This window comes from Cydia strobilella, chromosome 19 (assembly GCF_947568885.1).
Source record: "Cydia strobilella chromosome 19, ilCydStro3.1, whole genome shotgun sequence".
Lineage (NCBI taxonomy): Eukaryota > Metazoa > Arthropoda > Insecta > Lepidoptera > Tortricidae > Cydia > Cydia strobilella.
Window position 1 is genome coordinate 8,312,845 of NC_086059.1, and position 12,087 is coordinate 8,324,931.

The 12,087-nt window shown below is 39.1% G+C and overlaps 1 protein-coding gene and 1 long non-coding RNA gene across 2 annotated transcripts in view; one reads left to right on the top strand and one right to left on the bottom strand.

Annotated features, from left to right (window-relative positions):
* Positions 1–12,087, top strand: part of LOC134750165 (uncharacterized) — a 169,429-nt gene that overhangs the window by 123,148 nt on the left and 34,194 nt on the right. The gene's annotated exons all lie outside the window — the stretch shown is intronic.
* LOC134749893 (ribonuclease H1-like) lies at positions 6,726–10,157 on the bottom strand. The gene is made up of 2 exons (XM_063684896.1): positions 9,639–10,157; positions 6,726–8,754 (listed from the first exon to the last, which is right to left on the bottom strand). Exons 1-2 carry the CDS (start codon positions 10,018–10,020, stop codon positions 8,567–8,569), a joined length of 570 nt encoding a protein of 189 aa, XP_063540966.1. The 5' UTR covers positions 10,021–10,157; the 3' UTR covers positions 6,726–8,566.

The window sequence follows — 12,087 nt, forward strand, 5'->3', positions numbered from 1 at the left end:
ATCGTTGAATGAACGAAAACAAACTGAATGCATAAAGACATTTTCAAGAGCTGCTGATAATATGATAACGACCCATCAGGCACGTAAGGTCAAATACATATATCCATACGTGAGTAGCTCTGTATGTCTGTTTTTCACAATTAAGTCACACGAACCAGCCGCCAAAAAGCCGCTTCCATACAATCAAAGTTACGCTCTCATTTTAAAACGACATGCTGAAATGCATGAAGTAAAACATCTACTCGCTCTAATTTATTTCTACGTACCTATATAGCAATGAGGATATAATAAGATAGAGCGGTACTGTCATAGTAAATTTTGTAACCACTGTAAATTCACTGCCATCTATCGACATACTTTAAACCTAAAAATGAAGATTTATAAAAATACGTTAAAATGTATTTAAATATGGATAAATGATTTTTTTATTTGCATTAATTATTTTTATATGATTTTGACCCATGTTCTTTCACTGGTATGCGTTAAAATTATAAATAACAAACGAAACAGTCAACGCCCTCTATACGAGAGTAGGCCAAAACTAGTGGCGCCATCTGATCGAGAATCAAATTTTCGTGGATTTTCGAGGCACGTTTTTTCCTTAGACTGTATCCATCTATTACGGAGTTATATCTATCTTTGCTATATAGATATGTTACTTAATGAAAACATCCCATCCCTCTATGTTTTATTGGGAGTGGAACCACAGTGGAACCGATTTTCGCCAAGCGGTATTTCCGGACCGATATGACCTTCAAACCTTCAAGAAAAGAGCGTACTCCCATCTTAAAGGCCGGCAACGCACTTACAACCCCTCTGGTGTTGCGGGTGTCCATGGGCGGCGGTAATCGCTTACCATCAGGCGTCTGCTCGTTTGCCTCCTATATCATAAAAAAAAGCATTATCAAAATCATAAACTGAAATAAATAACATAGAGGAAGAAGCGACCAAGTTCAACGGTGGCCGAGGCGGGAATCGAACCCGCGTCTTCAGCTTACGCGGCCGTCCTGACCACTAGACCACCCGGCCACGGCGGTACCCGTCCCAAATTCTCTGGTGTATGCTATCTTTGAAAGGCTAGGCGTCTTTGACCAACTCTGAGGGCGAGCAGTGTGTGCTTGCACCTCCTATACGAATCCTTTACTGTATTACGGTATAGCGAGAGAGATGGTGCTGCCATCTATCTAACTAGGAAACAAATCAAATTATTTTATGAAATATTTTCTGATTTGTTTTTTTTTAAGTAGATAGCAGCACCATCTAGTTGGATAGATGGCAGCACCATCTTCTCGCTATACCGTAATCCAGTAAAGGATTGGATGGACAACGCAGGATGTAGCGCGAATTTGATGTGTTATGCAATTGGTCCCACGATGCAGGATTAACTATCAACTACCAAAAAACTAAAATATTGCATATAAGGTCACCTTACATCAAAACCAACATAGTCAGTACCCAAGATTACAGCACACAAACACCCTTGTTTGCAATGGTCAGGTTCGAGCCGTTCGAGGAGCGACTGTGAGACCCCTAGACATAAGCGGTAAGGGCGTGCGACTTTCAATCCAATCGTACCAATGAGTTTTTCGGAACTAATGTACGAAATATCATTTGATATTTACCAGTCGCTTTTCGGTGAAGAAAAACATCGTGAGGAAACCGGACTAATCCCGATAAGGCCTAGTTTACCCTCTGGGTTGGAAGGTCATCTTGGCAGCCGCTTTCGAAAAAACTAGTGCCTACGCCAATTCTTGGGATTAGTTGCCAAGCGGACCCCAGGCTCCCATGAGCCATGCCAAAATGCCGGGACAACGCGAGGAAGATGACGATGACTTGACGCCACCGTGATGTCTATTGCATTAATTTGTGGTAATTGCGGAAAAGGTTAATAAATTCTTGCTTGTTGAGGTTGACCTCTGTTTTGACGTCGGTTAAATGACGTAGCCGACTCACTTCAATAAGCAACAAGAGCGTGATTCAGCAAGGTCACTTACTTTCTTCGCTTTTAAGGCCGTTCCCTAAGCCAGAAGGCGAAAAATCTCCTTATATGATCATATTTTTCTAAGAGACGTTGATAATTTTATTATTTATTTATTTAATCTTTATTGCACAAAAGAAAAACCTTACAGTACAAAAGGCGGACTTAATGCCATAAGGCATTCTCTACCAGTCAACCTTAAGGCTAAGCAGAGATATTGTGGGCGGTGCTACAAATACAACAGCAAAAATAAAATTAAAATAACATATAATCACATATATACAAATATAATATACATATATACTATCTATACATATAATACATATAATAAAGCGGAAGAGGGTCGAAAGTCTGTACATGGAAGATATTCGAAAAAAAATTGGCTGGGGATACTTAGAATCGATAACAGAACACATTCCAACAGTTTTTAAAAATTTTGTCTGTTTATCTGTTTGTCTGTTTATTTGACCGCGCTACAAATGAAAACGGCTGAACGGATTTTGATGCAAACTTTACTAATCTGTCGAAAAAATCCACGGCCAGGTTATAGGCTATAAAAATTTGAGAAATTTTACCCCTAAGGGGGTTAAAAAGGGGATGAAAGTTTGTATGGAGTTCAAGATTTATTTTAAGCTAGCAATTTGAAACTTCGTAAGAAGATATATTATTGAAATACAAGAAAACTAATTTCAGCGTTTTTGAAAATTCATCCCCTAAGGAGGTGAAATAGATGTTGAAAATTTGTATGGAGTTCAATTTTTTTTTTTGGTGCGTTACTTGAAACTTTGTATAATGGGCATATTATTATAATACAGGAAAAGTGATTTTAGCGTTTTCAATAATTCGTCCCCTAACAGGGTTAAAAGGGGGTTGTAAGTTTGAATCCATTACAAATGCTTTGAAACTTCTTAGAAAGGTATGATAGACGATTACAAAAAAACTAATTTTGACGTTTTTGGAAATTTAACCCCTCAGGGGGTTGAAAAGGGGATGAAAGTTTGTCTTGGGGTGCAAATTTTATTTTAAGCCAGGAACTTAAAACTTCTCAAAACGTTAATTATATTAATAAGCACGAAAATTTTATTCAGTGTTTTTAAAAATTCATCCCCCATGGTGAAAAAGGGGTTAAAAACTTTATCTTGATAACTATATCATTTTAGCTACTAGGCCAAGTTAGGTATCGTTTTTGTATAAATCGGGTATGCCGAATTCATTTATGATATCAAAATGACACCATTCCCGAGTGAAAACACAAAAAATATGAAAAAAACTTTTTTTAATTTCTCTTTACGCTTATACCGCTAAACCAATTTAGATAAAATTTGGTATAGAGATAGTTTGAGTCCCGTGGAGGAACATAGGGTAGTTTTTATCCAAAAACTGGAGACTGCGTTTGCATGGAGAAGCGGCCGTGCCCTTTCCTCTTAATAATGGTCACGCAGGTGGGTACTTTAAAAAAATCATTTTTCAGTAAATGTCAAACGATTTGGGACTTATACGCGTTACCATGCCTTCCCGAAAAAAATCGAATCTTTCGCGAAAGTCTCGCAATGCATTTCGGCCACAAGGGGCACGGTCTCAGGAGTCTGAAAAAAACCACGGTGAGAGACTCAGTGGCGCTCTAGCCAGGCAGGTCGCTTCGCTTTCGGCTGAAACGGCAAGCCAGCGCGAGTCTCGATTGTGATCCCAAATACATCGTACGCAATACATATGTAGGCGCAGATCCTGACGGAGTGTGGCGCCGGAGAAGCCGTGTTCATCCTGCGTATCCCCCTCATTCCGAGCAACTTCCCGTTCCGCTTCAAGTGCCTATACAGGTCCCCGTGAGCGTCTGCTTCGCTATGACCATCAACAAGTCGTAGGGGCAGATACATTTCCCACTCCGAAAACAAAAAAAAGGGGCAGACGCTGCCCGCCGCCGGCGTCATGCTTAGACTGATTTGACTGGAGGACCGATTTGGATGACATGATTTTGATGGGAACACCCAAATATTCCGAAATACGTTTTTCCGATTTTTATAACCACGACTTTCATAATCCCGATTATTTATAAGTCCGAAATATCAAAATTACGATTTTTAAAAGCACGATGGAATAAAATCACGAATGTGCTATTTCCGAAAACTTTGAATCCGATTGTCACTTGACAGAAAGCTGAAAGTTCCGATTTTACACTTTTCCGAAAATATTTTTTTTCCGAATTCCTAAATTCCGAAAAATCATTGTCCGATCGGAAATAAAATAATTCGGAATTCAGAAATTCGGTTTTTTACAAGACCGGAAAAATGAAGTCCGTGATATTCAAATGAAGACTCACGTTTTAGTAATTATTACGGGTACCTGTCGTGCCGCGTCATGTTAAATTCGGCATAAAATATTTTTGGCATAAAAATTCGGCATAAATAAATTAGACAGAACTGCGAACCCGAACTGTTGCTAGAAGTGGGTTAGGTTAGAACTGCGACCCCCAAGAAAACGAACTGTTGCCAGAAGTGGGTTTGGTTAGGTTAGAACTGCGACCCCCAAGAAAACGAACTGTTGCCAAAAAAGTGGAAATTTAAAAATTGGGATATTTAAAATAGGAATCACGTTAATTCGGAATAAGGGCAATTAATTCCGAATTCGTGATTTTGAAAATCGTAAATGTTAAATTCGGTGTTTGCCACCATCGGAATTGTTATAGTCGGAATTATGTATTTCGGAATTTACAAAATTCGGCTTTTTGGGTTTTCGGAAATATTAATCTTCGTGATTTTCATCATTCGTAATTATGACAGTCGGAATTTTGATGGGCCGAGCATTTAAAAATCGGAATGATAAAATTCGACATTCTAATATTCGGAATAAAATCTTTCGGAAATATGTAGTGTACCCGATTTGGATAGGTACAGTCAAGGACGTAAAAATACAAAAATGGTACTGTATCGTTCGATATACACCTACTACTCTATGCCGTTTAAATCACGTCAAATATTTGAATAAGGGCAAAAAAAAACATTTTGGAGTGTAATTTTATTTAGTGGTAGCAAAGAGGATATAATATTATAGAGCGGTACTGTCATAGTAAATTTTGTAACCACAGTAAATTCACTGCCATCTATCGACACACTTTAAAACTAAACATGAAGATTTATAAAAATACGATAAAATGTATTTAAATATGGATAAATGATTTTTTTTATTTGCATTAATTATTTTTATTATTTTTACCCATGTTCCTTCACTGATATGCGTTAAAATTGATAAATAATAACTAACGAAACCGTTAACGCCCTCTATACGAGAGTAGGCAAAAGGTAGTAGCGACATCTGATCGAGAATCAAATTTTCGTGATTTTCGAGGCACGTTTTTTCCTTAGACTGTATCCATCACGGACTGTATCTATTACGGAGTTATATCTATCTTTGGTGGTAGGTACCTAATTGTAAAATATTTTATCTGGACTACAGTCCTCTAGCGTATCCATCTGTCAACTTTACTTTAAGTTCCGTCTCCAGGGGACAGGGAGATAAATTAGGGGTGAATTAGCCGCTTACTGACACAGACCGAATTCCACGCAGGCGAAGCCGCGGGCACAGCTAGTATATAATATATATATAAATAACGACGACTCATTATGAAGCTAATAAAAATACACTAAGAAACTTTCATTCCGCTAGCATAGAAAGCACGCAAGGATTTTTTGAACGCGAACTTACCGAAAGTCACTTAAGTCGCAAATTGCGGGGATCTTTCTCTTTTACTCCAATGAATCCGTAATTAGAGTGACAGGAGGATCCCCGCAATTTGCGAACTTCGATAGTACATTATGATACAAGTGTGCTAAGTTGGCCATTACACACGAGGCGATATTGTGCGCGCGAGCTGTAAGCGAGCGCGCAATAAGAAAGCCGATGTGTGTAATGACCAATGCACACGCGTTTCATACGACATTTTTCAACACACTTGCGAGAAAATAAAGAAACTTTCATATTAATCAAATTTTAATAGTTAAAACAGTATTGTGTTTTATCTATCATACTCGTACTGACGGCCGGCCCTCGCTCGCCCCGGCCGCGGGCGGCGCGGCGGGCGGGCCGGCCGGGCCGCGCGCCACGCACTGCGCAGGCGGTCGGGCGCGCCCGTGCCCGCCAGTCCGACCAATTAAAGAAGGCTCCCTTTCCATGCATATTATTAGCAATCAGTTAGCTTCTTAACTCAATCGGATAATATAATGAAAAAGCACGAGTGGAAAAATACACTGAAAGAGCACGCGTGTTTAATATCTAGGATAATGAGCCAAAAATCGGTGGAATAAAAACGTTGTTTTGAGCAAGTGTGTTGAAATAGTTATTTGTACAACAAGAGAGGAAAGTTGGTTTTTCTTGCGAGTGTTTATTTTGAGTCCCGAGAAAGCGAAAGATTCTATAATTGAATCACGAGCGAAGCGAGTGATTCTAATGTAGAATCATGAGCGTAGCGAGGGACTCAAAAACACGAGATGTAAAATAACTTTGCTCTCGTGTTGCACACACAATTTTTCACCTCAGTAGTGAGAACATATTAAAGGTTAAAATGTATTTCGAATTACACAGAATAAACAGAAAAAAAAAGTATTATAATATGTACGATACGATACGAGACCGGACCGGACCGTAAAAGTATGAAGTTCATGGCCTTCACTAAATTAAAAAGCTACATTGTTTCACTCCCTGGAGTGAGGAAAGTCGCACTTTCCTCACTCCAGGGAGTGACGAAAGTAGGTTTGTTCGAGCTGCTGAGGTGAAAAATTATTAACAGTTAAAATATAGAGTACTTACCTACTACACGATATTTGATATTCGTAGACGTGGAAAAAATATATGTAGTTTTTGATTATATTATCTTTAATAACACAGCTTCCGAGACACGAATTATGACACTTCGCTCGATACAATTAATTCCCAAAGTAACTCGGACTTTTAATCAAACTTTTTTTTATTATGTGACACTATAAACAAAAAAAAAGAAGAAAAAACAATCTTAACTTAAATAGTAATTTGACAGCTTTCGAATTTCGATATTGTAAGTATGGACGGTATAGAAAGGACGACAATCTCTTATGGCAGAACTATTGCAAAAGTGACCATCTTTCAGCTTTAAATGATAGTTCCTCATCTCTCCGATGGCGCTAGTTTGGCTCTGGGACATGAGTATAACATGAACCATATAAGGCAACAAATAACCCGACCAAATTACGTAGGTTGTTTTTGGTAGTATTTCGGTGTATAGTGGCGCCGCCTAATTACTGTTTTTTGATGGACACTTTTCATACATAGAGATTTGGCTCCTTTATAGGACGCCAATCTCTTATGGCAGAATTGTTGCAAGTGACCGCTTTCAGCTTTAAATAATAGTTCCTAATCTCTCCGGTGGCGCTAGTTAGGCTCTGGGACATGAGTATAACATGAACCATATAAGGCAACAAATAACCCGACTAAATTACGTAGGTTGTTTTTGGTAGTATTTCGGTGTATGGTGGCGCCGCCTAATTACTGTTTTTTGATGGACACTTTTCATACATAGAGATTTGGCTCCTTTATATAGTCTCCATGGGTTAAACCGTCAACAAAGTGTCAAATTGTACTGGTAACCATGGCAATGGTGCAAGTGCGCCTAAACCGAATTGTACCAGTAACCATGGTAACTCCAGGTGCAAGTGGCGCTAATTGTATTTCGATGAGATGATAGATACAAGTGAATGTTTTATAATATTGTTTATTTATTATAAAAATAGAGGAGTAAGGTATCAGTTGTACATACAAAAAACAGACTGATTTTACGTTTACCCACAGTCTTTTTAAACATTTTAATCATAATAACAAAGATAGATATAACTCTGTAATAGATGGATCATCTATAATTGGTACAATTTTTGGTTGTTCTATTTGATGCATATTACATGCATATTGACACTGTTATGAACTAAAGGGGCCCACTGACCATCAGTCCGCCGGACGATATCGACCTGTCAGAACAAAAATGTGACAGTTCCTAACAACTGACAGGCCAATATCGTACGGCGGACTGATAGTCAGTGGGCCCCTTAAGGGCCACATACTAATCCAATAAAAAGATAAAAAATGTGAAACAAACAATATTGGTGGTACAAAGACCAGTTTTTTAGAGAAGCTCTTTATGCTTTAATCACCCTTTACAATTAGTCTCTCTATGAGAATAAACCTCCGCTCAAATCAACATTCTAGATATAATAATTAGTCTCCATACAGAGGTAAAATAAACTAAAGGGGCCCACTGACTATCAGTCCGCCGGACGATATTGGCCTGTCAGAACAAAAATGTGACAGTTCCTAACAACTGACAGGCCGATATCATACGGCGGACTGATAGTGAGTGGGCCCCTTAAGAGCCACATACTAATCCAATAAAAAGATAAAAAAATGTGAAACAAACAATATTGGTGGTACAAAGACCACAGTTTTTTAGAGAAGAAAATCAACACTTACAATTAGTCTCTATATAGAATAAATCTCAGCTTAAATCAACATTCTAGATATAATAATTAGTCTCCATACAGAGATAAAAGCAAAGATAGTGTGTAACATTAGTTACTTATATTTAGCAGCACCTTCCTTAGCAAACCTGTCAGCCATCTCATTGCCATGACTTCCGTCATGAGCCTTGACATAGTTCCATTTAATGTCAAGATTTCCCTGGGCCCGAACCATTTCTTTGAAGTCAGCTTGATTCTTCACGGGCTCTCCAGATGCAGTCTTCCATCCATTATCTTGCCAACCTATTAAGACAAATTATAAACAAATTAATATACTTAATACACTAATAGACCTAATAGTAAAAAAAAACAAGTGCAGTGATATACACGCATCAGCTTTCAGCTGCTAGTGTATTAAACAATATAATAATAATAATAGGTCCATGGTAGAAGAGATATCGCAATTATCACACTACATGCCTAATGTTTGGGATTAAAGGTATTACTTATAGAGGCTTAACCCTACTTAAACTAAAAATTGGGACAGAGGGATGCCGCTATGTAAATGTTTAACAAAATATTAATTAGCCAATGTATGCATCTTTTCAAATGATGTTTTCGCCGGACCCACAGAAATAAATATACCATGGAAGACGCAAATGCATCTACTTCGCGTGTCCGAACACCAACCAAGCATCGAGGTTGACCGTCGCTCTGTCGCTCTTTACTTTACAGTCCACGAGCGTCAGTTGCGAGCACCCAAAGGCAAGAACATATTTCCTATCACAGATTTAAAATTTAATTTTAAAATTATATTATGCGTAAATTTTGTATGAAAAAGTCGGCACGCTTAGTTTTAAAAACAAATCGTGGTATTTGCGTCATCTAGCGTATAAATATTAAATCTGTGGCCAGACCCTAAAATCTATTAAACAAGCCTTTCGGTCCTTTTGTGTGTGCGTGTGCCCATTGTTGGTGAGCGGCTGAGCGCGTGGCCATTGCTGGTGAGCGCATGCCACTCGCTGATACACAATGGTCACGCGCTCACCAACAATGGGCACGCGCACACACAAAAGGAACAAAGACTTGTTTACTTGAGAGACATGGAGTCATGGTAGCAGTAGTAACGCGCAGCAGCCCCAAACACACCCAATAGCATACATATTAAAGTAAAGAAACAAACATACCAGGCATCCATTTAGTAGCCGAATCCTTGAGAAATTTCGAGTCGGTGTTTATGGCCAGTCTGGTAATTCCATTTTCGCGCGCGGTCCGCATGGCTTCTGTAGCAGCTTGTATTTCTGCGGTGTTGTTCGTGGCCCTGCCGGAGACTGGCTGGCTCCTGTTGTAACTGTTGTTGTCTCCCCAGTAGACTCCATAACCAGCTCTAGCTCCTTGCTGGCCGTTGGATGAGCACGCCCCATCCGTATAAACATGTGTATAACCTTCATGGTCTCTTTCAAATCCGCCATGGTTATTTCTTGAACTATTTCCATAATAGTTTTTGTTCGAGTTGTACGACATTTTGAAGCACGTGGATCTCGAGAAATGAGTTAACTTATTACGCATTCACTAATTCAACCGCCGGAATCCGGTTTCAAATCTCAACACATGAGCATAACAAGTTAACAAGTCCTTGGACGGCGTTCTTCGAAATACCCGACGCCGACGCTCGAGGTTCGAGGAAAGGAAGTGCGTTCGCTTTTTTTTAAACCATCGACAAGAATTTGTCTAGAATGTCGTACACACCATGCACCAGCTAAGGAACCCCTAGACGGAACCCCCACCGGGACTGGGACATGAGTGATTATTTGTAATAAGCGCCCTCCACACTCATGCGCGAATCATTGCGCGAAGCCGCGAACGCGAGTGTGGAGTCTAGTTTGCTAATCAACGAAATCGACTACACACTCACGTTCGCGGCTTCGCGCCGCGTAGTCTGGAGCGGGCTATAGGTCTTTAGTTTAAATAGTAAAAAATAAAAATAAATAAAATAAAATAATACGTAATAATTGCGAATCATAGATAGCAAATGAATGATATGATATGATGTATGCTAGGAGAGAAGCAAAGAGCGAAGACAATTTTTAGTAGTGCGCATACTGACAAGGTAAATCCCCTTCAATACCACGCGTGTGACGCGTGACTTCATTACCGACATGACAAGGAGACTTAATAGGGAATATTACGCGAAACTCTGCGTAGAGGGCGCCATTACCACAATCTGAGGGTCTAACGCGAAACAAGAAAATCGAAATTTCGTTTTCAAACATCTCTGTCACGCGCATGCTGCTGTATCGGGCGTGTTGAGAGCGCGAGGCCGGCGCGATCCGCGCGCGACCTGTTTGAACAGGCATCACGCGGCGCTGCGTTCGTTGGCGTTCGTTGGCTTGGTGTGTATGCTCGTAAAGTTCTCCTTTGTGCTAGATGTAGGCTGCACAAAATGCTACTTTTATGATCCAGTGCACAAAGTAATATTTTTTAAAGACTAAGACAATCAAATCACTGCCATAGTACACAATCGCCGATCAGTTTATAATAAATATATATATATATATATATATATATATATATAATCGGATAATATTGTTATTCCACTTAATACAGCCCGTTTTTTTAATAATCCGTGTTTTATATATTACTAAATCATTAAAATCTTACAATACAGCATAATTATTATAGAAATAAACTACAAAATGTAGTTATAATTTGGCAGTATGAATAAAGACTTAAAATGCCCTCCACAAGAATTGCGGCGCGAAGCCACGAACGCGAGTGTGGACAGTTCGCTAATTAGCGAAATCAACACCACACTCGCGTCCGCGGCTTTTCGCCGTGATTCGCGCACGAGTGTGCAGTGGGCTTAAGGTAAATATCACGTGTTAAAAATTAAAAAAAAAGAATATTGGCGGGAACTGCGGGAAGCTCTTGTTGCGGCTTTGCAATTTGTTGCTGTTTTACGATTGTTATTTTTAATAATGTCGTCGAGTGAGGAGGAAATTACAGTTTTCGCCTAATACTTTAATGGAAAGGAAAGCGAAAAATGTTATTGAGCAGTTATTGCCGCAGAAATCCAAACAAAAATATCTTACTGTATACGAAAATTTCATGAGTTGGAGAGCCGAAAAACTAGTCGATACTTTCTCGGAAGGTATTTTCTTATATTTCGACGAATTGTCCAAGAAATTGAAGCCGCCTACATTATGGAGTGTGTACTCTATGCTTAAGAGTACGTTGCAGGTGAAAAACGACGTGAATATAAAACCCTATGTGAACCTTACATGTTTTTTGAAAAGACTTTCTAATGGGCACAAAACCAAAAAATCAAAGGTTCTCACGGCAAACCATGTGGAAACAGTCTTAAACACCGCTCCCGATGCTCAATATTTGGCTACAAAAGTCCGTAATCTTCTAATTGTTCAAATTTCACATTAAAATTTAATTAAATGTATTTTATTTGTTTGCCATTGTTTTATTTTACTCACAATCGAAGTAAAAAGCAGTGTGTATAACTCGGGCACACACGCCTATTTTTATCCTCGGCTATATTGGTCCTCGCTGCCGCTCGTACCAATAAATTGCCTCGTGTATAAGATGAATCGCTTTGTGCCCTTGTTGTACAGTCTAGTAGAAGAT

What these genes read in the sequence shown, in the direction of transcription:
- LOC134749893 (XM_063684896.1), bottom strand. Translation starts at nt 10,020, where the DNA reads ATGCGTAATAAGTTAACTCATTTCTCGAGATCCACGTGCTTCAAAATG. An exon ending in GGCTACTAAATGGATGCCTG is followed by an intron (nt 8,755 to 9,638) that starts GTATGTTTGTTT and finishes TTGTCTTAATAG; the next exon opens with GTTGGCAAGATAATGGATGG.